This window comes from Sinohyriopsis cumingii, unplaced genomic scaffold, assembly GCF_028554795.1.
Source record: "Sinohyriopsis cumingii isolate HCF-2022 unplaced genomic scaffold, ASM2855479v2 utg001276l, whole genome shotgun sequence".
In the NCBI taxonomy this organism is placed as follows: domain Eukaryota; kingdom Metazoa; phylum Mollusca; class Bivalvia; order Unionida; family Unionidae; genus Sinohyriopsis; species Sinohyriopsis cumingii.
Window position 1 is genome coordinate 437,431 of NW_028315977.1, and position 27,957 is coordinate 465,387.

Here is a 27,957-nt window from a genome sequence, read left to right on the forward strand (position 1 = left end):
CAAGGATCTTCGTTGCAAATGTATAAATTAAAGGTCTCCTGTTCTGCTAAACTAACATTAGAAGAATTTCATTTGTTATGCTACTGGGCAAAACAGGTAAAAATAGGATGCTCAGCATTTCTGTCTCACGTATTTGCTTGATGTAATGTGATTAGGTAATGTATTTGTAGCAGAAAGCAAATTATTAAGTATACTATGTTTTTTTAATAATACTTACCTGATCACATTACAAATAATCCTTTCCACCCTTTCTCACAATATTAGCTTTCTTTAAGGTTTAGCTCCAGTTACATTTGGTATAACGGTAGCCAACTGGTGGGTAGAACTGGTAGTTAACATTAAGAGTTGCTTCCCTTTATATAATATATTCGAAATGTGGGGGTGTCTTTTTGGGATGGGTTGATTTGTAGGTAACAGAGAAAGCCATCCCAATGTAATGTGATCAGGTAAGTATTATCAATTATCAATGGCTCAAAGGTAACAGAGAAAGCCATCTCAGTGTAATGTGATCAGGTAAGTATTATCAATTATCAATGGAACAAAGGTAACAGAGAAAGCCATCCCAATGTAATGTGATCAGGTAAGTATTATCAATTATCAATGGATCAAAGGTAACAGAGAAAGCCATCTCAGCATAATGTGATCAGGTAAGTATTACCAATTATCAATGGATCAAAGGTAACAGAGAAAGCCATCTCAATGTATTGTGATCAGGTAAGTATTATCAATTATCAATGGATCAAAGGTAACAGAGAAAGCCATCTCAACGTAATGTGATCAGGTAAGTATTATCAATTATCAATGGATCAAAGGTAACAGAAAGCCATCTCAGCATAATGTGATCAGGTAAGTATTATCAATTATCAATGGATCAAAGGTAACAGAGAAAGCCATGTCAGCGTAATGTGATTAGGTAAGTATTATCAATTATCAGTGGATCAAAGGTAACAGAAAGCCATCTCAGCGTAATGTGATCAGGTAAGTATTATCAATTATCAGTGGATCAAAGCTAACAGAGAAAACCATCTCAGTGTAATGTGATCAGGTAAGTATTATCAATTATCAATGGATCAAAGGTAACAGAGAAAGCCATCTCAGCATAATGTGATCAGGTAAGTATTATCAATTATCAATGGATCAAAGGTAACAGAGAAAGCCATCTCAATGTAATGTGATCAGGTAAGTATTATCAAGTATCAATGGATCAAAGGTAACAGAGAAAGTCATCTCAACTTAATGTGATCAGGTAAGTATTATCAATTATCCATGGATCAAAGGTAACAGAGAAAGCCATCCCAGTGTAATGTGATTAGGTAAGTATTATCAATGGATCAAAGGTAACAGAGAAAGCCATCTCAGTGTAATGTGATCAGGTAAGTATTATCAATTATCAATGGAACAAAGGTAACAGAGAAAGCCATCCCAATGTAATGTGATCAGGTAAGTATTATCAATTATCAATGGATCAAAGGTAACAGAGAAAGCCATCTCAGCATAATGTGATCAGGTAAGTATTACCAATTATCAATGGATCAAAGGTAACAGAGAAAGCCATCTCAATGTATTGTGATCAGGTAAGTATTATCAATTATCAATGGATCAAAGGTAACAGAGAAAGCCATCTCAACGTAATGTGATCAGGTAAGTATTATCAATTATCAATGGATCAAAGGTAACAGAAAGCCATCTCAGCATAATGTGATCAGGTAAGTATTATCAATTATCAATGGATCAAAGGTAACAGAGAAAGCCATGTCAGCGTAATGTGATTAGGTAAGTATTATCAATTATCAGTGGATCAAAGGTAACAGAAAGCCATCTCAGCGTAATGTGATCAGGTAAGTATTATCAATTATCAGTGGATCAAAGCTAACAGAGAAAACCATCTCAGTGTAATGTGATCAGGTAAGTATTATCAATTATCAATGGATCAAAGGTAACAGAGAAAGCCATCTCAGCATAATGTGATCAGGTAAGTATTATCAATTATCAATGGATCAAAGGTAACAGAGAAAGCCATCTCAATGTAATGTGATCAGGTAAGTATTATCAAGTATCAATGGATCAAAGGTAACAGAGAAAGTCATCTCAACTTAATGTGATCAGGTAAGTATTATCAATTATCCATGGATCAAAGGTAACAGAGAAAGCCATCCCAGTGTAATGTGATTAGGTAAGTATTATCAATGGATCAAAGGTAACAGAGAAAGCCATCTCAGTGTAATGTGATCAGGTAAGTATTATCAATTATCAATGGATCAAAGGTAACAGAGAAAGCCATGTCAACATAATGTGATCAGGTAAGTTATATCAATTATCAATGGATCAAAGGTAACAAAAAGCCATCTCAGCGTAATGTGATCAGGTAAGTATTATCAATTATCAATGGATCAAAGGTAACAGAGAAAGCCATCTCAATGTAATGTGATCAGGTAAGTATTATCAATTATCAATGGATCAGAGGTAACAGAAAGCCATCTCAATGTAATGTGATCAGGTAAGTATTGTCAATGGATCAAAGGTAACAGAGAAAGCCATCTCAATGTAATGTGATCAGGTAAGTATTATCAATATCAATGGATCAAAGGTAACAGAAAGCCATCCCAATGTAAAGTGATCAGGTAAGTATTATCAATTATCAATGGATCAAAGGTAACAGAGAAAGCCATCCCAGTGTAATGTGATTAGGTAAGTATTATCAAGGGATCAAAGGTAACAGAGAAAGCCATCCCAGTGTAATGTGATCAGGTATTATCAGTCATCAAGGGATCAAAACGTTTCAGGAAAATTAGCTTTTTTTGCCAAACAAGAAATTTTGATCAGTAAAAAATAAATGAAATTGTAGTAATTAATATTCCAGAAATTCTTGTCCTACATTCTTGAAATTATTTTTGCACCAAGCTCAAATTCTACCTTAGGTTAATACATTTTGACAGATCAGAATTTCAGTTAGAATAAAATTTCATTCAGATGTATACTGAGGGTTTTGCAAAATTGATCCAACTTTTGATGAATATGCATCCAGTGTAGGGGAAGATATAGAAAAAGCCAGTCAAACATGCAGTAATACTTTTGTTTTATGTCAATTTAATTATAATTTCTTTATGTTGTATTTGTAAATTTAATATTCTCATATTGGTTATATTTTTATATTTTTCTACCCATATTGTCATATATTTAATTAAGTATTTCAACTCAATTGTCATACATTTAATTGAATAGTTAAACCTGTATTGTCCTATATTTGTTTGAGTAGTTGAACCCATATTGTCCTACATTTGATTGAGTAGTTCAACCCATATTGTCCTACATTTGATTGAGTAGTTCAACCCATATTGTCCTACATTTGATTGAGTAGTTCAACCCATATTGTCCTACATTTGATTGAGTAGTTCAACCCATATCGTCCTACATTTGATTGAGTAGTTCAACCCATATTGTCCTACATTTGATTGAGTAGTTCAACCCATATTGTCCTACATTTGATTGAGTAGTTCAACCCATATTGTCCTACATTTGATTGAGTAGTTCAACCCATATTGTCCTACATTTGATTGAGTAGTTCAACCCATATTGTCCTACATTTGATTGAGTAGTTCAGTGCATATTGTCATACATTTGATTGAGTAGTTCAATGCATATTGTCCTACATTTGATCGAGTAGTTCAATGCATATTGTCCTACATTTGACTGAGTAGTTGAGGTGCAATGGTTTAATTGTGGTAACAGGTTCTATATCATACTGTGTAATATCTGATTTTGCATTAGAATGAAGGTTATAATAAAGAGGTAGACTTATTTGGGAAGTCTATGAAGTGTTATTATACACAATTATCTGTAGTAAAAAGATGACATATGTCTCATTAATTAAACAGTGAAAACAATATCAGAAAGAAAACAAAGTGAGAAGAATGTTAATACATGAACAATGTTGTTTTTATGACTTCATTAGTAAAACCATCCTAAGTCTACTGTCTTGCAAGTCTTCTCTTATGTCGAGTGGCCTTAAAAGTGGCTGAACTCTCATTTTTAAATATTGTTCAATTTTAGTTGTAAATCACCAAAACAATTCATTTTTACAAAATTGATTTATTTTAATCGTTAGAATTTTATTTAGAATTTTTGGCCTACTTTGAATTGGTTTTATACACTTACAAATAAATGTGTTGTTAGAATGTCTGATTAAGTTGAACTTTCTTTTTTTCTTTCAGCTTCCATGTTTTCTGTTACATACAGGTAAATATGTTTTATTTAAACTGTTTCTAAATACTTGTATGGTTGAGTTGGATTGCACTGTATTTTAACAACAGCGTTCAGTGATGTGCAGGTATTATAACACATAGCTCATTTCTTTGTGTATAAGACATATTAATGTATAATGCTCTTATGGACTTTACAATCCAGAATGAGCCCAGCTCATTTCTTTTTGTATAGGACATACTAATGTATAATGCTCATATGGACTTTACAATCCAGAATGAGCACAGCTTATTTCTTTATGTATATGATATACTAATGTATAATGCTCATATGGACTTTACAATCCAGAATGAGTACAGCTCATTTCTTTGTGTTATAGTCATACTAATGTATAATGCTTATATGGACTTGACAATTCAGAATGAGCACAGCTCATTTCTTTGTGTATAAGACATACTAATGTATAATGCTCATATGGACTTGACAATCCAGAATGAGTACAGCTCATTTCTTTGTGTATAAGACATACTAATGTATAATGCTCATATGGACTTTACAATCCAGAATGAGCTGAAATATATAGAACACATATGATATCCTCCATTTTAAGGCTTGACAATAATACTCCATTTTTGTCATAAAATATTAGCCCACCATTTTTTGAATCATGCAATGAAAATGACTTGTTACATCATGATTGATTTCCAGTTAAGCAGTCCTTTAGTTTTATCTGCTCTTTTTCGTCAGCATCACCCAATCATATGCAGTAAATATCTGTAAATATAATTCTTTTTAGAGATACATCTGTGCTTCAGTAATAGTTATTTTTATAGTTCTGCATACAGGAACGAATTAAAGTGTCATTACCCTCAGTTTTATTTTGACTATCATGAAATTTAAATAGCTGAGTGTCAGAGTTAAAATTTTCTAGACAGTGCATTGTAGATTATGTTTAGCACATCACAGCTTTGGTTGTCACTGAATGCTTTGAAAACACAATGCAGAGTCAGTCACTTAAAAAATATTCTTTCCCAATCCTCTACAAATCTTATGGTTTGGTTTCCATTGTTTACATATTTCTTATACGATACTTTATATATTGGTAGCAATTTCATTTTTTTCTGTCGTAGATATATGACTCAAATTTGTTTAAAGCTACTTTAAAAATCTAAATCACACACACACATTTTTCTGTCTTATGAGTATGTGTCAAACTCTTCACATGTTTCCACAAAATGCCTCAAGTTCAAGGTTCATCATACTTCTTACTGTGGGATGTGGTTGGATCAACTCAAGGTTCATCTGACGTCTTACTGTGGGATGTGGTTGCATCAACTTATGGTTCATCTGACGTCTTACTGTGGGATGTGGTTGCATCAAATCAAGGTTCATCTGACATCTTACTGTGGGATGTGGTTGCATCAAATCAAGGTTCATCTGACATCTTACTGTGGGATGTGCTTGCATCAAATCAAGGTTCATCTGACATCTTACTGTGGGATGTGGTTGCATCAAATCAAGGTTCATCTGACGTCTTACTGTGGGATGTGGTTGCATCAACTTAAGGTTCATCTGACGTCTTACTGTGGGATGTGGTTGCATCAACTTAAGGTTCATCTGACGTCTTACTGTGGGATGTGGTTGCATCAACTTAAGGTTCATCTGACGTCTTACTGTGGGATGTGGTTGCATCAACTTAAGGTTCATCTGACGTCTTACTGTGGGATGTGGTTGCATCAACTTAAGGTTCATCTGACGTCTTACTGTGGGATGTGGTTGCATCAAATCAAGGTTCATCTGACATCTTACTGTGGGATGTGGTAACATCAACTCAAGGTTCATCTGACTTCTTGCTGTGGAATGTGGTTGCATTAGCTCAAGTTAAGGTTCGTTCAGCTTTCTGTGGGATGTGGTTGCATCAGCACAAGCTAAGGTTCATCCTACATCTTACTGTGGGATGGAGTTAAATCAACTCAAGTTAAGGTTCATTGTACTTACTTTGGGATGTGTCTGCATCAACTCATGGTTGATTCTATTTTTTACTGTGGGATGTTGTTGCATCAGCTCACTTAAATATAATAATATTGTTTAACCCAAAGTAGAGAAAAAAGAACTCAGCAAATTGTAGGTGACTCTTTTTGTAAATGAAATGTTTTCTCAATGGAAAAATAGATATCTGATTAAGATTTTTTTTTAAAGTCTGAAGATACAGCCACCAACACTGCATACAATTAAAACAATCAAAGGAAAAGATATTTCAGTAAATTATTTATCTTCAAGAATACTTCGTAAACAATCACTTTAAATCCAAGCAAGAAGCTCTGCAACCTATCAAACCCTATAATCATGGAAGGACAAAAATATTTTGTCATTCCTTGTCTATATATACCATTTAGACAAAGGGAAGAAATCCCCCTATTTACTACTGATACCACCACTATGTGGTTAGGGTTGTTTACTTAGGTTTAGCTTTAGCAATACCTCAGGGAGGGTGCTCACATTTGCTGGGAGGTTTAGGAGGGTTTAATTGTAATGTGATTGGGTAAGTATTTTCAGATAACCAAACTTTGCTACAATATTTGCATTCTACTCTATTCAGTAGAGGGGCTTCTTATTTGGAGAATGGGGGAATTTTACTAAGGGAGATCTGGGCATTACTTGAAAGCAGCCAAATACTTTGTCCATCGATGGTCAATAATCCACAGGATATAATTTGGATTTTATGAGGTAGAGAACATGATGTGTTGTATCTAGCCAATCCTGAACCCGATTAAACAACTGCGACCACCTAAAGGTGATAAAGGGAAAAATTAGGAAGATATTTTTCCCTTTGTTTATATGGTATAGAGACAGGAATATTTTTGTTTTTCAATGATTGCTCATCGGATACCTCAGAACAGCAGGTACAAACATATTTTTTGAACTAAACTGTTAAGAAAGCCTACAGTACCATGTGCTTGGTAGGATTTCATCAACAGTGCTTTCACATTACATCAAGTTCTCTGATTTTAAAGTTTTTGGAAAATTGTGTCGTGTGTATATCATTGTACAGGATCATGTTCTGTAAATAAATAAAAAAGTTTTAAGTGGCTGGCAGAACAAAAAAAGAATCAGTGTTTATCATTTTTATTTTATTAATTGAATAGTTCATGAAGTCACACACAACTTCAGTGTCTTCTTCCTTTTATATCAACACACCCATACTTACAAGTTTTATATTTTTACAACGGACTCCCCCACATTTCCGCATAGCCATGGTAATTAAATTCGTTATATCATTAGGCTACTTTATATGTTTGGAAACACCTAAACTATCTCATAGGATTCCTTTCTTGAAAATATTTATCCTTCATTTCATGCATTGTATGTTTATTATGTGCTTTAGCTGGTATCTGAATTTTATAAGTATAGTGTACAGCTTATATGAACATTGCACACTGTGTGCTGTAAGTTTAGGCAACATACAAGTTCCATGCAATGCATTGGATGACCACTGTTACTGTAACATAATTTCCCTGGTATACTTCTGCAGGAGGTGGTAATGCTTGATCTGTCCACTGTATGCCATGACATAGACAAAATGACCACTGCGCTAGGTCCTTTATGATGGATTGATGGATTAAATGTCTGCCATGACAGCATAAATTTACATGCAATGCATGTACTATGGGCCAACTCTGAGCAAAAAAACCTGAGAGACTAGAGATGCATGTAGAGCAGGTGTGTTGTCTGCTTTAATATACAGATCATATGCACACGCAAATGATGTAAACATGATTGGATCAGTGCTGGAAATGATAACACAAAAAACAATACATGTAACATTTCACACAGCATTTTCTTTACATTTCAGACTTTGAAATGCCGATGGGGTGCAAACTTCTGACAGTTTTCCTGACAGATGATGACTATTTTTCAGTTCATCCTCTTCACCCAGATGCTAAAAGACACTATAAAGTTGCTGAATTTTCAAAGCGTAGAGAAAGTTTAGCAACTACAAAAGACAAAACTCAAAGCAGGACAGAAAAATCTCCCAAAAGACGTCAAGCAAATCCTCAGGAAGGTCATAGTACTTCACTTGGCCTGGGACATTCAGGAATACGTTTGTCACAGAAAGAAATATCACCATGGACTGACAGAAGACACATTACATCTATTGTAGGTGTACCACTAGTGGAATGTAAGAGTGGTGAAAGGAAGGAGGAAGAAGAAATTAATGTGATGCTTGGTTTTTCTGCAAAAGCAGATCCCTTTGGGGACAGAGATGAAAAGCTTTTGGGCCCCAGTGACAAAGATAGAGAGAAATCTAAGTATGAAATAGAAAGTGATACACATTCAGAGCCCCATAGAGAGAAAGACCGAATCAATCTCTTTGAGAAAAATAAAGAATCTCAAAAGAAAAATACTCAAAACAGTGAAAATGCAGTGAGGGCAAAGTTTGAGGTAGGAGGTTCTACTGAAGAGGAGACGGTTAGTGAATTGGAAAATGAGAATCCTGATAAAGGTCATGACAAGAGGTCACATTATGTAGAAGGCAGCATAAATAAGTATCACAATGTTAATTCAGGTGAGAGTGAATTAGAAACAAATAGTGCACTTGATATAGAAAAATGTTCAATTGAAGTAAATGTAGATTCAGATGGTTTACTTTGTGGAACTGATGAGCATCTCCCTGACCATGACTCAGTTGTGCATACAGATGTTCCAAGAGTTGATGATGAGATTCCATCATTAGAAAACCAACAGGATAGCACAAAATGTAATGAGCAGACAACAGATGTGTCCCAATTTGAGACTCTTTCAGCCAGTCTGATAGAAAAAAATAAGATTCTATCATCAGAAAATCAACAGGATAACACAAAATGTAATGAGCAGACAACATATGTGTCCCAATTTGAGACTTTTTCAGCCAATCCGATAGAAGAAAATAAGATTCTATCATCACAGAATCAACAGGATAACACAAAATGTAATGAGCAGACAACAACTCTTACCCAGTTAGAGGCTATTTCAGCCAGTCTGATAGAAAAAAATAATTCCGATATGCAACAGGACGTTTCAGACTCAAAGGTTTTCGAGACTGAGAAGGAACAAATCCCATGCACTGTAAAAGATGATGTTTCTGTTCAGGAACAAGAATACTTGTATAATGTCAAGAGCTCAAGGACAGAAGCATGCAATAATGAGACAGGTATTCATGAAACTGAGACTTTAGAAGTAGCAACAGAATCTGGGACAACAGAAAAAGCAACAGGTGAAGTAAATGTAAGTGACCTTGAAAATTACAAGACAGAAAGTGATAAGCAAACAGTTAGAAAATCTTTGTTGCTTATATCGAGTATTGCCAGATCAGGATTGCATTCCGATGACGAAAAGGAAAATATTGATCCAGAATTGAAAGATGCAAGTGAGGCACAAATGACGGGAAGGCTTGTGGCAGAACATGCAAATGATGGCTTTATTGACATTGATAATCATTCCAAGAAGTCATCGGCGTCTTTTTCATCTTCAGAACATATAACTTCATCAACTCAATTAGATGATGAACAATTCCAATTTCAGTCTCATGGTTCAGGCTCCAACACTGAGGTTATGACTTCTGAAGAGGTCAAGGACATTATGACTTCTTTTGTTAGCCATGACAACAAAGCAGAGAAACAAAACACAGTACAAGGTGAACAGGGTCAAAGTCTTAAAAATCATTCCCAGAATGTTATGATAAAGACCTCATTTTTAGGGTCATTTAGTAGTGATCAGTCATCAGACAGTACCCTGTCCAAGGTATGGACACCAGACATGGATGGACTGAATGACCTTACTTTGTATGTGCAGAGGCACTCAGACATCTCACTGTTGCTCTTGATGGAAAATCATGTGCAAAATGAGGAGGCTGTTCTTCACATGCTGGTGAGTCAGGACAACAACAACAGCAATGACCCAATGGCTGTGTTTGTACAAGCAATCACAAAAGTTTATAAAGTGGCAATCTAAATTTTCAGATGGTAATTTATTGCAACAAATTTAGTGATTTGAAAATTTAGGGGCATGTGCTGTTACCTGAAGATTTGTGCCTTGGAGTCCATGATATTTGTTAGTGTAATATATTTTCTGGGTTGCATAACTTGTTTTATGGGGCATATTTTACTAAGAAACGTGCAGAATCAAACATCTGATTGTTTAACAAGAAAAATTGTAGTGAAAGAGGGAAATTAAATAAGAAAATACTAGTCAGTAATAAGTAATGACTAAAGCTGAATAGGAGTCAGATCTGGAATGGAAAATTCCAGAATGCAATTTGTCTGGTATACTAGAAATTAGTACAAGTCGCACCAAACTAGACTGGTTCTTTGTTATAATGTATGATTTTTCACCCATAAGAAAATTTTAATAATCAGATATTTCTTGTTGCAAAGTAATTTATATAGGTCTTGTAGGATGGCATTATCAAGGTTTGTTACAGAAAGAGTTCTGACCTATATCAAATATATTCCAAATGTTTTTTGTGATCCAGTTATGTGTTTTCTGTGGAAGTATTGAATTAGTAATTGTCTGTCCTAAGGTTGCAGGGTTCAGTCTGGGTTGCATATTTCCTCCAATCATGTGAAACAATTATTGGTGGCCAACATAAGTATGAAACATAGCACAGTATCAAAATTCACAACATTTTCATGCATCAGCACCTGTAATGTTTCAGGTTGTGAATTTAGATATTTACATGTGATCTGCATCTTGTACCTAAGCATATGGCTAATAGAAACTGCTGGTTTAACTAGAATGGTTACACTGATTTATGCATGCAACTCACAATTTAATAGCACTATAAATAATCACCATTTGCACCCAGTGCAAACAAATGCCCTCACAAGAGCTGTTTAAATAACATACTGAATATTTTCTTTTGACAGCTGCCTTATCCAATATAAACTGTCTTAAACAGCTGATCTTTCTGCAGCTGTTCCACCATTTTACAAAATTCGGAGAGAAATTAGATTGGTACTAAAGTAAGTTATATAGACATCATGGCTTACTACAACAAAGATAAATTAATATCAAAATAATATTCACAACATTTTCATGCCTCTGTGCCTGTAGTGTTTTTGGTTGTGAATTCACTAGTTACTAGTGATCTGCATTGTGTAGCTATGCATATGGTTACACTTCTTTATGCCTGCAACTTGCAGTTTAACAGCACTATAAATAATCACCATTAGGACCCAATTCAAACAAATATCCTGACAAGAGATTTGTGAACATGTAGAATATTTTACATGTATACTGTCACTTGATTGTTGGACAGTATAAGTGGATAATGCCACTTGATTGTCCATTCTAAATGCATATATGCATACTGTTATATCATTAATTGTTGGACAGTATAAGTGGATAATGCCACTTGATTGTCCATTCTAAATACATATATGCATACTGTTATATCATTAATTGTTGGACAGTATAAGTGGATAATGCCACTTGATTGTCCATTCTATATGCATGCTGTTATATCATTAATTGTTGGACAGTATAAGTGGATAATGCCACTTGATTGTCCATTCTAAATGCATATATGCATACTGTTATATCATTAATTGTTGGACAGTATAAGTGGATAATGCCACTTGATTGTCCATTCTAAATACATATATGCATACTGTTATATCATTAATTGTTGGACAGTATAAGAGGATAATGCCACATGATTGTCCATTGTAAATGCTATATGCATACTGTTATGTCATTAATTGTTGGACAGTATAAGAGAATAATGCCACTTGATTGTCCATTGTAAATGCATATATGCATACTGTTATATCATTAATTGTTGGACAGTATAAGTGGATAATGCCACCTGATTATCCATTCTATATGCATGCTGTTATATCATTAATTGTTGGACAGTATAAGTTGATATTGCCACTTGATTGTCCAATGTAAATGCATATATGCATACTGTTATATCATTATTTGTTGGACAGTATAAGTGGATAATGCCACTTGATTGTCCATTCTAATTGCATATATGCATGCTGTTATATCATTAAAGAAGGCGATGATAGCCATATGCAAATGCTATGTGAAATGAATTTGAATGAACATTAAGAAATATAATATACTCATCCTACTTTAACTTCAGTGGAAGAGTGCAGTGCCGCAGATTGCAGATCTTGATTTCTATATTAAAGAGTGTTTGGAGCAGTCAGCTGATAAGGTAACTGCATTTAGTTGTACAATATTGTAGAGTCACTGTTTTGCAAATATTTTGTGAAGTCATGTGAGCCTGTTTTTGTCTCTGTGCACTGGTAAGTTCTTCTGGTATCTTTGTGTTGGTATCTTTGTGTTTATCAGGACTGGGAGGAGGGGGATCATATTTGGTTTGCTAATTCATGCTATTAAGTATATATTGATGACAAAGGTGTACAGAAACATGAAAAACAGCACCATAATCACTGTAGAGGTGACTCCGAATAGTGGCAATTCGACCTGCAACCAGAATCCTTGTCAGGAAAGAGAGCATTTTCACAAGGAATAGTTTAGCTATATAAAGGCAGGCTGATATTGAACAGATTCCTGGATTATATTAACTCCTGGGATGCTGAAAGTCACAGTCAGACCTGAACAAGACTATCTGAAGTATTTAAATTAGTCATGGATCTCTTCACAGATACCCGCTCCGGTGGCCTAGTGGTTAGAGCGTCTGCCTCAGATGCGGGAGGTCATGGGTTCAATGCCCGGTCATGTCCTATCAAAGACCTACAAAAATGGTACTAACAGCAGCCTTGCTTGGCACTCAGCATTAAGAGGTTAGTGTTAGGACTGGTCGGTCTGGTGTCAGGATAATGGGACTGGGTGGGACATCATGCTATCGTAGCAATATGACTGAAATATTGTTAAAGCTACATTAAAAATCCAAACCACACACACACAGTCTTCTCGGATATAATGGATATAAAAACAAATACATGACAGAGACATTCCTCCCAAACAGTGGGTAGTTTTATGGTAGTAATTTTGTTTTGTGCCCTAAAATGATGATTATAATCAGCCAGCAGACTTGCTGCATGTAACAACACTAATATTAATTCTTGATGGTATTTGTGGATGTCCTCCATGTGTCTGCAAGTGTTAGTTGTCATTAGGCTGGAGCTAGGCATACAGTCTTGCTGTAGAGGATGCCAGTTAATGGCATTTGGTGGCATTAGGCTGGAGCTAGGCATACAGTCTTGCTGTAGAGGATGCCAGTTAATGGCATTTAGTGGCATTAGGCTGGAGCTAGGCATACAGTCTTGCTGTAGAGGATGCCAGTTAATGGCATTTGGTGGCATTAGGCTTGGGTTAGGCTTACCATCTTACTTTACAGGACAGTAGTATTGATAAGTGGGGTTTCTCAGCCAAAACCCTATTTTTTATTTGGATGACAACTTGATTCCTACCCCCTCCCGGACTCCCAATGTTAGTCTAAACAAAATACGAAAACAACTTTGTTGAGGCAACAGTGTCAGTTTCATTATCGATTGTCTAACTTGAGGATCCGTCATTGAATCATCATCATCGTCAGACAGAAAAAGGTTGGCTCAGAAACGCCCCACATAACAAGACTACTGCGATTTTTATTTTATATTTCATAAATTTTTTTACTATATCTAACATTCACACAAAATTTACTGTAATAACCAATCTAAAATATCCACCTTGCTGAAGTCAACATCAGACATTTTTTATCCTAATGCAAATGTATTGATCCCATCAGAGCAGTATCTTTTATCATCAAAATTATAAAGACCAGATTTTATAATAACATCAGTCTAAATTTAATGACAGTTCGATCTTACTGCCATCATCTCTACATATGACTTTACCTACCACATTTGTTTTTATTCCGTTAGCTCATTTCTTAACTTTGTTATCAGCTAATTTTAGATAGTACATTTTTCTACACAATCCAATGAACTCAACAATAGGAATGAAATTCGTCTCATCCTTAAATTTTCCTATTACTTTTTTATTATTGCTGCAGTGAAATCCACTGTTTTTTGGATAATCTGAAAGATCAAACAGTTCCCATTTATCATAAAATTCTTTGTAAATATTATCAGTTTCTATCTTGTACATTAGCAAGTTATTGTCTGTGAATAAGAGCTGTGTATGAGGCCACTTAACCTTAAAAAATCGTAATGAAGTTGGTACATTAGCCACTTTGATATCTCAAGTACTGCCACACCAACATTAACTGGCTTGTTTAACTTCAAGTTTGTCTTTCTTTACTGAATGGCTACTATATTTTCATTCAAAAATTTCATACTTACAAAATCATCAGATGCTACAAGTTTATTAGGACATTCCAAGTTATTAATGATCTCAGTATTGACTTGCTTTCAGATATTTTTGCCAGAGATGCAGTTGTTCATAAGCTTTAAAAAGTTTTTGGGAATTTTGTTTTGGTAACTGCTCATAGTGCTATGTTGGAGTCAATATAATCTTTCATCCAACATGATTGATTCAATTTTAGAACTCTATGAACTTTTCTTAGTATCAGACCATGATCAAATGCTTATTTCAGATTTTTATAGTGTAAAACATATATCCATTTGTCAAACAGATTAAGAGCTAGTTTGTAAACAACAGAATTGTTTGAGATAGATTTACCCTATGAATAATTTCTCTGTTCATGAGATAACAAACTGTAGTCAGTCAGCATTGATTCTAGACAAAATGGATAATCATTATGCTTATCGTGCAGCTCAACAGGATAGTCAAGATCAACTTCAACAAAATAACTAATATCAGAATTCTCACATTCCTCTCTTTTGATTTTATCAGTTTCATCAAAAAGCTGTTTTGCACTGATCCATCTGAAACCATGAACCAGCATAGACATTCCATATCCATAAAGATTATTTGAATCGAGATAGGTTATGAAACTTGATGGCGCCATGTTATTATAGTCCTGTAGATATTTATTATTAGCTATTGCATATTTGTTTGCTATGACACTTATTCCACCTCAGATTCCACGTTCTATAAAGTTGAACATATCTGGGTCTCATAACAACTCCAGTTTTATTTTCCTGTGTTTAAGTAATGTGTCCCAGCTTAATCGGGGTGCTGAATAATACCAGACTGGGTTGAGTCCATAGTTATCAGCACTGACATCTCTGAAATTTTCAAATATATCTGCAAGCAACAGGACATCTGTGATAGATACGAATCATGATAATCACCAAAGTTTTTGCAGCTGAACAAGTCTCAAGTCAGTTTAGCATAAACATAATCATCATCACTGACACTCGCAAGATTTAACCGAGAATAAAAGTTATATTTGTCAGGTAAACACTTTTCATCACATCTGCTCTAATCATCAAGATATTTATATGGAAAGATACCTTTTCATGTCAATAAACTTGATTTATCACCAAAATACTCTGTCGTGTTATCAAACTTACATCAGCCTTTTACTAGCTCGTCCAGCAATGCTGCTGTAAACTGCAGACTATCAATAAATCTTATCTTACCTAGTGTCACAGACATGTACTTTTCAGTGTTATTTGTGATGCACTTATTTTTTCATTGTTGTTAATTTTTAGGCAGTTTATTATATCTTATTACCAAATGCTTCAACTATGATATGAGAATCATATATTCTGACATTGTGAAAGACAATAGGAATGAAATCTGGTGCAGTGTATTTTAAATTACATTCCAGTTGTATTACAGTGATCTTTCACACAATCTTGAGGCAAAAGCACCTGTTCACAAATATGATATATTTCTGCTGCAGTAAAATCAGCTTCTTGTTTTTTTGTTAGAGGTTTCATTTTTTTTGTCTTAGCGAGTATCATCAGGATAAAATCAGTCTTGTTGATAAGGTTTTTCAGAAGCCAAACAGCAGGATTTGTGCCATGATAAATCTTTAATGATTTTGATAAATGTTTATCAGCAGCACAGACAACCTTATATGTTACTCCACAAGGAATATGCTCTTGTATTTTTTTGCCAAACATTTATCAGGGTTATTTTCTGCTCCTATCACTGGAAGTAAAATAGACTTGAAATCTAGATCAATTATAAATGCCACTTTCATCATGTATCTGTAATTTGTAAATTGTAATATATTTTCATTTTCGCCAGACATAGATATCCACTGTACGTTAGAGTAATACTTAAGATGTCGATAAGTACTTGCTGAGATTTACAGCCGTACAAGTATCAGAAACAGAAATATTTATTTTCCTTATGCATGTTATATTGGCCTCCAACTAGCCCAATTAAAGTTCTTGATCCATGCATAATGATTTTTATAAAAAAATTAATTTACTTTTGTTTTGATGCTCAATCGCTGATGTATCTTGGACATATCTTTTGCTCATCATCGACTCCAAAGATTTTAATACCGCCTAATAACAGGAATTTATTTTGTTTCTCAAATTTTGCAATATGCTTTTCAGCAACATGAAAATCAATCCCGTTAAAGTTTAGAGTGTTAACATGACTAATATAATTTGATACTTGATAAGGATGACCTCATGCTGGAAATAATGCCAATAGTATGGCCCACTGGAAGCACCTGTTGTTACTATTTCTGACATTTATGCAAAAAATTTCGAGTTTTTTGTTTTAGTTGGCAGCTCAACATACGAGCTACTTCGCAATGAGTTATATTTCATAGTGTGAAATAAAATTTGTTATTTTATCAAATCGACCCTGATGTTGTGTATTCATCAATTTTCTTCCATATCTCCTAAAATATATTATCATTGACAGCGATATTAAATCTGTCCCAATTAAAATTCGACGAGATTTTGATGTGATATAAGGATTTGCAAATTCCTCACATTGTTGAGATTCTCGCATCTGATCAGCAAGCTGATCTCCAGGTGCTATCAAACCCAGCAAATGCAGTTGCAGTTTTTTAGGTTGATATCTTTCTGTCAAAAGTAAACTTCTGTTTGTGATATCGGTAAGTTTCAGCATTGATATGTTCACAATTTTATATTTCTCTAATAGTACAGTACGAAAATTTCAATTAAAGAAACAAAATTGCAACTATTATAAGATGAACAGAATTATGCTTAGTGGACTTGAGCCAATGGTTAGTGAGCAGGAGACATTCTACATTCATCAGAAGTACAGCTGCTATGCTGGACATATGCTGGGGACAGGTGATTAATCTTAAAACTAAAACTTCATTTAGGATTAGAACTCCAGCAAGTTATAAAATAAAAGTGAAAGGTGCTGATGATACCAAGCATACTGAAATGTTTATTAAGGCTTTTATTTATATGCTGTTTTGTGATTATTCCAAAGGGGATGCGAGTGTTTCATGTGAATGGACATGTCACTGACAGCAATCTTGCAAATTTGCAAGACGAATTTCAACATCATCCAATTTATGATCTTTATGTGGCGAATGACCGAGTTATGATAAGATGCATTAAAACAAAGAAAGGTGTTGGAAATCTTGGAAATCAAGATTACTTAAATGTAATGATCCGTGGAACTAATACTAATCAAGTTTGTTAAGTTCTCACAGATTTTTCTACAAAGTGTTTCATGGTTTGATTCCTAGTGGCTTAATTGTTGATCACAGAAATGGAATTAAGACTGATAGCTGACTTCAGAATCTTGATCTTGTTTCACAGAAAGAAAATATTCATCAAGGTAGAGGAGATGGTGTTAATTTTAAACAACCAACTAAGCCTGTTATAGCAACTAACTCTGTCACAGGTGAAGAAACAGCGTTTTCATTAATCTCATCATCAGCAAAATGTATTAACATTTGTGTAGTATCAATTAGATCTGTTAATAATGGTATGACAAAATCTGCCACATCAAAATGAACAGGACATAAAATTGTCCTTTGTTAGAAATCACCTGCTGTTTGAAATATTTGCGACCTCACTGTTTGTCAAGCAGGAATTAACATATTTATTTAGTGTTTCTTTGTCATATTAGACAGAGATCTTGCCATATTTCAACATATGATTATGTCCTGTGTTACGTAATAAAATCTTTTTTTTTCTTGTTCTACTTTGAAGTGAGCCACAACGTTAGCATCACAGCGGAACATATTTCTTACAGCCTTTTCCAGCTGATAAGGATTTATAACATTAGCTCGAGTAACAATTCTATCCATATTTAAAATTTAACACAAAATTGCAGTTTATTCACAGACCAAATTTTAGAATGTTTCTGAGATCTTCTCGTGTTGAACAACACTGGGCCCACTTCATAACAGTATCCCTATCATATCTAACAAACATATTTTGGTATTGTATTCAAGTTCTGATACGTTAGAATCTTTATGCTAAACACCAAGTAAGGATCATATTCAGCGATAAAATCAACATCCTTTTTTCTGTTTTCTGTTGGCTCATACACATCATGACAGTGTCGAATAAGAAGTTCATATTTATGATTTTAGCTCTTACAATTCTTCTTGTTTTGTCCAGCATTTTATTATAGTGGTTATATAAAAGTTGTATGTATAAGATGTCACAAACAACTTTGTTGTTTGCGAAAGACTGTCAGATATTTATTCTGTTATTTATCATAATACAGCACATCAGCATGCAAATAGAAAATTCCAGTACTTTTAACAGTCCAGATGCAAAATATCACTGAATTGCTAGCAATCTAAATACTGCAGTGCATAAGGATTAGTAGAATCAGACTGGTTTATACTCTGAATTTGATCTAGAAACATATTTGTTTCCTGTTATTGATGATATATTTGCAGATGAACCAGGTATAGTACAAGAAGATAAACAAGTTTATGTTGTAGCAAAATCACAGTATAATGTTAAATATCACATCACTAAAAAGATTGAAAGGTTTAATTTTACTATCTCTGAACATAATTTTACTATCTCTGAACATAAGTAATTATGGGAGCTGTTAAAGCCATGCATGAATTGTGGACAGTTAGAAGTTTATGGCCATTGAAAAACTATACAATTTGATTTTCTGTTTGTTAAGATTTTTAACCTGATGTGAGAGTGTGAGCACTTCGCTTTACATGTACTCCAAGCGAAGATAACATTCGATATCATTGTGAAGGCCAGTGAAATGTAATATCCTTTTGATTTGGATATCCTGATGCTATTAAAGATTTTTTGTTTCACTAGTTGGTATCCAGCTATTAAAACTAAAACTCCATTTAACCAAACTACCTTTACCTGTTCATGCTATTACTTGCTGAGTGATTAATATCTCCTGCTCTGTCTGCTGCAGCTCCTCTTCGTAGAAACTTCCAGTAATTTCTTCTCCTGCTGAATCTTTAAACTTATACATTACAGGTATTGTTGTTAAAATTTTATCCACAATGAATACTTCCTTGGACCAATTTGAAAGTGAATCTTTTTACAAACTTTTTTTTCACTAGTGAAATTCTAACATGATCACCATTTTTAAATATGTGGCTTCAGTGCATATTCTCATTAACTAGCACTGGATTATTAACAGCTTTGTTGGGCAACATTCCAAGTGTTTTATGTTTAGTGTTATTGTAATCTGACAGAATCTTTGGCAGATCATCAACATATCTGATAGTGCTTTTAGCTGTGAGTTGTTTATAAATCTTTTCTTTTAACATGGGATTAAATTTCTCATCGTTGACACTTTTCGCTTCAATCCGGGTGATGTATTTGATATTGTTATTTTGTTTTAGAAACTGCTTGAATTGGTTATTAAAAAACTCTGCTCTGTGATCAGTCCAGATTTTATTTGGTTTTCTTTCTGTGCTGATTATAATACCTTGCACTGCATTTGTTATAGGCTTTCAAGTTTTATCTACAACAGGTACACAAAACATGTATTTACTAAATAATATCAACTATGTTCATCAGGTACCTTTTATTGTAATTTTACTGTGAAATATTCAACATATCAGCTAGATCTATTGCCCAAATATCATCAGCTGCATTTACAATAACCCTTCATTGAGAAACATTTATTTAGGTCTGTGAAGTTCGTGTGCTATAATTCTCTGCACTCCATTGTCATAAAGTACGTTTTTACCAAGTCTGGGCTGAGGCACATGCACTTTGCCAAGCTGAGACTCTCCAAGTCTCAGTTTATATTTTGTTCTAGTGATACCTTGGACTAGCTTACAATCGATTTGCTGTGCATTTTAGTTATAATTTAATCATCGACATTATGAATTCTTGGCATTCCCTGATCCACGTACTAGTGAGTCACACTTAAGAAACATGCTCTTTTTTTGAGTCATACCAAAGACTTACAAAAATGGTACTGACAGTTGCCTCGCTTGATGCTCAGCACTAAGAGATTAGTGTTAGGACTGGTCGGCCTGGTGTCAGGATAATGTGACTGGGTGGGACATCATGCTACATGTCTGTGGCATGATGCCCCAGTGCTAGACATCACTATAAACTGTCACACTGCAGACATCATAGCGATATGACTGAAACATTGTTAAAACTACATTAAAAATCCAAATCTCGCACACACACACACTTTTTCCTGCCACAGGTAGCAGGTACTTTTCAGCATTAATCTATTATTTTTAACTGTTTCCATGGTTTTGTCTGTATTTTCTGTTTTATGTCTGCACTTCAGGCAATATGTGGTCATTTTTATATTTGTTTGCTAGATAAAATAGCAATTTTGTTGTTTTCCAAATGTGATTTAGGTGTAAATTGTAATATAAATCATTAGAGTGCTTTGGACTCAGCGCTTTCATCCCAGACATTTGCTTGATAAACATAATACAGTAATATCCACAAGCTGCAGTTCCAACTGGCTGAAGTTGATGAGAAGAGTAATTGATTTTTTTGTACTTGGACAATAGCATGTACTGTTTGATACAATCACTTGTTGGCAGCCCAAACAATTCAAAATAGTTGTTTTATAAAGTTTTACCCAGTGCGTGCCAGATCTGTCATTCAAATTATGGATATTTATTACACAGGTTGCTGCAGCTGTTGGCAAAATGCCTTGTGTTTTGGGTTGTGATTGGATTGTTAGCAGTCTGAGCTCGTCTTTTGAAAATGCTCCTTGAAGTCTGCTGATATCTTTCAGTTATCTAGAATCTCAGAGTTGTTCAACGGAGCTACATCCTGTTACCGGGTAGCATTAGTCCTCTCCCACATCCTATCCCCAGCAGATTGGGATTCTGAGGAAAGTAGACTTCCAGCTAATCCTGCTAGCAGCGGCCCTATGAATCCACCTTGGACAGCTTTGTGGTTTGTCTTTGCAGTTCTCTTTTATTTTTTAGTTGTTATACTTTTCGTTGACGTTTTACGTTTTCTGGGCATTTTGTTATTATTATAATCATTAGACAAAATCACTAGATTACTAACTGTTTGATACCGTCACTGGACACAGCATTGTTTGTCGCACTGGATATGGCTCCTGAGGCAGCAGCTATTTGTAATATACTGAGTACTGGTAATAATTTTACTAGTACCGTTTTTGCAATAATTGTTAGTGCAGGCCCGAGAAAACCTTCATGGATCGCTTGCAGTCTGGCCATTGCAGTAACTTGCACTTCTGATAAATTTAAAATAAATGGCTTATGCAATCACATTTTATTGAGTTGCCACTGTGTTAGCATTAGTTTTGCCAGCGGAACACTAGCACTCGGCATTCCGAAATCTATCTTCAATGAAACTGACTGTCGTTTAATGATAGCATGTGTTAATTTTTTAATTTGTCCTGGTGATCAGTTTATATCGTGTATAATATATTTCATATTTTATTTTTGTTTGATAAATTTAAAATGCTCATATTTATACCTGAACAGTCATTCTGCCCTTGTTGGCTTCAATTGTCAAGAATCTTTCCGACACAATTAGTGCATATTCATAATATGCTTCAGATGGAATATGTTCCAGTGTCCATATAACCTCAATATCTGAATATGTTCCAGTGCCCATATAACCTCAATATCTGAATATGTTCCAGTGTCCATATAACCTCAATAACTGAATATGTTCCAGTGTCCATATAACCTCAGTATCTGAATATGTTCCAGTGTCCATATAACCTCAGCATCTGAATCTGTTCCAGTGTCCATATAACCTCAGCATCTGAATCTGTTCCAGTGTCCATATAACCTCAGGATCTGAATCTGTTCCAGTGTCCATATAACCTCAGTATCGGAATCTGTTCCAGTGTCCATATAACCTCAGTATCTGAATCTGTTCCAGTGTCCATATAACCTCAATATCTGAATCTGTTCCAGTGTCCATATAACCTCAGTATCTGAATCTGTTCCAGTGTCCATATAACCTCAATATCTGAATCTGTTCCAGTGTCCATATAACCTCAGTATCTGAATTTGTTCCAGTGTCCATATAACCTCAGTATCTGAATATGTTCCAGTGTCCATATAACCTCAGTATCTGAATATGTTCCAGTGTCCATATAACCTCAGTATCTGAATATGTTCCAGTGTCCATATAACCTCAGTATCTGAATCTGTTCCAGTGTCCATATAACCTCAGTATCTGAATCTGTTCCAGTGTCCATATAAACTTTGACCACACTGTACTATCAGGTGTTTATGTTATTATTACTTAGCATGTTACCCTTGATCCTGCAGTAACCACAAACAAATACTCATATTTTCAGATTTATGTTGTAAAATCTGGGGGTCCTTACATACGTTTGACGATGTTTCAGATATATTCACTTGATGATTTAATGTGATTGTTGTTGTTGTTGTTGTTGTTGTGGGGTTTAACGCCATTTTTCAGCACTATAGGCTATACATGGCGGCCAGTATTAATGATGGAGGAAGAACCCGGAAAACCCCGGAAAGAACCACCGACCCACGAGAAGCTACTGGCAAGCTTTCTCACATGCCAACATTGGCTGAATCTTAGACTCGAACCACCGCAGACAGAGGTGAGATGGCAGTGATCCGTAATGAAGAGCGCTTTAGACCACTCGGCCACTCGGGGTCCCTAATGTGATTGTAATAAATAATGTCTGTTGATCCTGCATCAATCAGAGTTGCAAAACAGTGTGTGCATTTGTGTGTTTTGGATTTTTAACGTAGCTTTAACAATTTTTCAGTCATATTGCTACGATGTCTGCAGTGTGACAGTTTATAGTGATGTCTAGCAGACATGTAGCATGATAGTACAGTGTGATCAAAGTTGTATCATCATTCGATCCTTCTAATCCCCAGTTAGATATATACCCAAAACTTAATTTTATTATACCATGCAGTTGAAATTTCCATACTGCTACAGCTTCTGGACACTTAATTTTGATCCAAAAGTTTGATGTTTCTCTGTTTGTGATCCACTCTAACCTGTCAGATGAAGGACTGTTAAACACAAACGCATAATTAGGATCTCTTGATGCTTTTGAAACAAAAACCTCAGTGATTATTAACATCATCAGTGAGATGAAGAATGTGACCGACACTATTTTTAGCTCACTTTGTACTACCACCCAGTCACATTATCCTGACACCAGGCCGACCAGTCCTAACACTAACCTCTTAATGCTGAGTGCCTTGTGAGGCAGCTGTTAGTACCATTTTTGTAAGTCTTTGGTATAACTAGGCTGGGGATCAAACCCACAACCTCCCGCTTCCGAGGCGGATGCTCTAACCACTAGGCCACCGGAACGGTAGTTGCAAAACAGTTTTACAGTGCTATACTAAACCCAAAAACAGAGATCAAATTATCTTGATCAGCTAGACCCAGAAAGTGTTGAGGATGCAAGAGCGGTAAATATAATTGCTCAGATGCAAAAAATAACTTTAAATTCACCTGGTTTAATTGAGAACAGTGACAATTTTACTAGAGTTGCAGGAACTGAAATATGCAATCAGAAACTTTGATATGATTAGCAAATACTGTCCTGCTAGTGACTGTGATGAACAACCTTATCAAAACAAAGTTCATGGGGGTGAAAAGTCAGAGTGACTAAACAAGATTCATGACGAGCTTGACAAACTAGCTGAAACAAGGAAACACAAGTTTCTTACAAATATCATAAGCTCAGAGAAACAACTTCATGTGCTGGGCATGGACTACTATGATCAAAAGATGTTACTAGAAGTAGTTGATAATAGTACTGACACAAACCTGCTAACAACAGCATATAACGTTTTAATAGACTCTCACTGGCAAAAAACAGATATGACATAATATAATAATAATAATGAGGGCTTTGTATAGCACCTAATCTTTAGAAGCTCTAAGTGCTTTACAACTTTAGACAACACCTATAACATAAAAAACATATAATGCTATTATTGCAGAAAACAAACACCATGAAGTTAGAAAACTTAAAAACATGCTGTAAATATTTAAGGGTAGGGAACATTATTAGGTCTTTAAGTTTGTTCTTGCAGTCGAAATAAGTGAGTTTTAAGAGCACTCTTGAATGGGATCACTGTGTCTTTGTGTTTAAGTTCAGTGGGCAATTCATTCCATGTTGCTGGGCTCTGGTATGCAAAAGACTGTTGTCCATATGACTTCGTTTTCATAGTGGGAATAATGAGTATACGATTGTCAGAAGAGAAGCGTAAGTATCTTGCTGGTGTGTACACATGGCTGAGGTCAGATAGGTATCTTGGACAGGAGTCCATCAGTGAAATGTAGCACAGAGAACAAATTTTGTGTTTGATTCTGGATCGAATGGATGGCCAGTATAGGGTACAGAGCAGTGGGAGGTGTGCTCTGTTCATGGTACTCTACATATGATCCGAGTAGCTGTGTTCTGAAGTAGAGATTGGGACACATTAATACTGCACTAAATGCAGAAATTGAGCATAGGATCAAGTTGTATGATGATATCGAACGAGATATATTTTATAAAGAGCTTAACGAAATTACAACTGTAAAACCTAGTATTGATAAAGATTATGAAATATACAATGGTTCTAAAAAATTGCATTGAAAAACTTACGAAAAGAAGCTGGAAAGTTACTGACAGAAGCAAAATACAGAAATATTATAGAGCTGATTGCTGAATACCTAAACCTGCCTGTCAGAATACCTAAACCTACCTGTCAGCAACATAAATGTAGAGCAAGGAGATATTCGCAGTCGTTTAATCATATGCAATTCTCAGGCAGCATCTGGTACTTATATATTTTAAGCTGAGACAGTTACGTTATTATTTATATCGACAAAACAGAAGATATTTATCGTGATAGAGTCAGTGAATGATATTACTAAAATAGCAACAAATTTTGATCTCCCATTTTCATCCTCAGATTGTAAAGTCTTAAAAGACAGCAGATATGATGATATCTCATCTGAAGTGTATGATAAGTACAGAGACTTTTGTGCTAATCCTGTTAATCATAAATTTAGTGCTCTGGTTGATAAGGCTGCTGCTAAAAATACTTTTACTATGTCAGTTGAAATAATTAGTAAATATTAGATTCAAACTCTGTCTCAAATTGCAGACTTTCAGATGCATTTTTTTAATTGAATCTGTTGTTTTACTTGCACTGTAAGTATGATATTTTATTATATACTTAGGTGTGAAATACAGAATATTATTGGTGAAATATTTTTTCATACTGTTTTATTTCCTGTATTTTCTCACATGAAAAAATATATTTTTACATTTTCACATGTGAAAATAAAAGATTTTCCATCATGCTGTGTGACACATTACTAATAGAACATATATTTTTAGCAAGAAAAACAAGTATTTTAGCTTGAAAAATAATGGAAACTGCATTACCTTTCAGTCATGAAAATTATTATGTGACATAGATATTTGACTTGTCACCATTTGCTTCTTTGCAAAGTTCTGTCCCTTGTACAAGCTTGATGACAGTGTGAAAAACCTGATATGTTGCATGACACAATCTGACTTTTTATGGTCATAAATGGTTAAACAGAGTACAAAATGTTAAAAATGTTGTTTATTGCAACAGATTAGTTTGTCCCAGATCAACAGTTCTCAGAAATCACTGACATTTATAAGATCAGCAAATAAGGCAATTGAAGTTAGAGATGAAGTTGTGAAAAAGGTGGTGAGATGATGTTGTGTGCGGCGAGTGACTTTCTTCAATGCTTTTATACAGAAGCATGTTTGATTGTGTGTAATAAAAAGAAAATTTTCTTTTCCTAGGTTAATACTGAATATATTTCATCTTGTGGTACCGAAAGATTTTATATTTTAAACCATTGCTTTGCCACTCATTAAAATATCACTTTTTTTTTTTGCACCCACATGATGAAATACATCTAGTATAGTTCCTTTATTCTCCCTTGTTTGAATAAGAATACTTGTATCTATTTGCAGCAAAATTTCCTGGACCAGTACAACTACTTAAAATACGAAGACTTCTCCCACAGGTTGAAAGGTACTGAAAATGCAAACATCAAACTAGCTTAATCTATGTTGGCACTAGTGGTAAAAAATTTGGATCAAAATCTATAGATTTCAGATCGTTTCGAATAAAACAATATACAATTGATTGTAGTTCATTCCCCACAGCATCACAAATGATATCCACATCTGTTTCTCATTGAATTTTCATGTCAGCATCTCAAAGTAAAATTACCAGATTTGTTTCATGCACAGTTGATTCAAATATAATTCATAGTACAACACCATTCATTAGATACATGCTGTAAAAGACTGTAATCCGCCATGCTTGCCCTGAGTTCTGGAAATGTTATTTTTTGATACTGCAAAGAAATCAAATGGAGGCAGCTACATTATGGCTGAACATACTTGAACAGGAAAGCTGATCCATCTGTAATAAAGAAATCAACTCTTCCAGTTTGTGGCAGCATAGACAGATTTGACGTAAACAGACCACACTGTTTTAACGTAGTTGAATAGGAAAGTTGATCGCTCTGTAATAAAGAAATCAACTCTTTCAGTTTGTGGCAGCATAGACAAATTTGATGTAAACGGACCGCACTGTTTTAACATAGTTGAATAGGAAAGCTGATTGCTCTGTAATAAAGAAATCAACTCTTTCAGTTTGTGGCAGCATAGACAAATTTGATGTAAACAGACCACACTGTTTTAGCATGTATTTATTGAGCTATGTTACCCTCTGTGTTGATTTGAAAGTTGTTGAAAAACTTCATGTGCGAAATGAATTAGTTTCTTTAAGCTACATTTAATGATGCTTACTTGAAAATTAATTGAGATACAGACTCTGATATGATTTGTGATGCTGTGTGGAATGAACTTTAATAATTCTTCAGTTTGTACTGCTGTCTGCAGACATTTTGCTTTGCTGTTGTTAATGTCAGCTTGTATAATGTATTTTTTAAGTTATATAAATTATATAATGAATTAAATTTCTTAGTAAACAAACATGCAGAATGCATAATTCCAGAATAAACAAAAACATTTAATAGTTTGGAAAGAAAAATTATAAAGAGAGCACAATATAATTCTCCTTTGCATTTTTACCAAGCCTTTGTAACAACTATTTTGATTGTTTAAAATTACATCATGAGATTTACAAGACAAGAAAGGAACAACTTTTGTATTCATGTGCCCCTCTTGTGTACTTTGAAATCATTTTTAGCATTGGTTGAATATATAATACTGTTATTTGTTTGTTGAAATTTGTTATTATTTTTATAAATATTTGCAATTATAAAAAATGTTTTAGAGCAATCATCAAGTCATGAAACTTAGAAAATAGATTACACACTAAATGAATGACTATAGTGAAGTACAACCATAGCAAAGAATGGCCATGGGGAAATGTGGCCATAGCAAAGAATGACCATGGGGAAGTGTGTCCATAGCAGGTCCCCCCTCCCACTTTCCCCTCTATTTTCACTCATC

The 27,957-nt window shown here is 34.6% G+C and overlaps 1 protein-coding gene across 1 annotated transcript in view; it reads left to right on the top strand.

Annotated features, from left to right (window-relative positions):
- LOC149772682 (uncharacterized) overlaps positions 1-27,957 on the top strand; it is an 84,487-nt gene that overhangs the window by 48,604 nt on the left and 7,926 nt on the right. The window contains exons 8-11 of the mRNA XM_089947494.1: positions 4,212-4,236; positions 8,054-10,107; positions 12,332-12,406; positions 26,443-26,503. Of these exons, the coding sequence (XP_089803620.1) occupies positions 4,212-4,236; positions 8,054-10,107; positions 12,332-12,406; positions 26,443-26,503 (2,215 nt within the window). The remainder of the gene's footprint in view (positions 1-4,211; positions 4,237-8,053; positions 10,108-12,331; positions 12,407-26,442; positions 26,504-27,957) is intronic.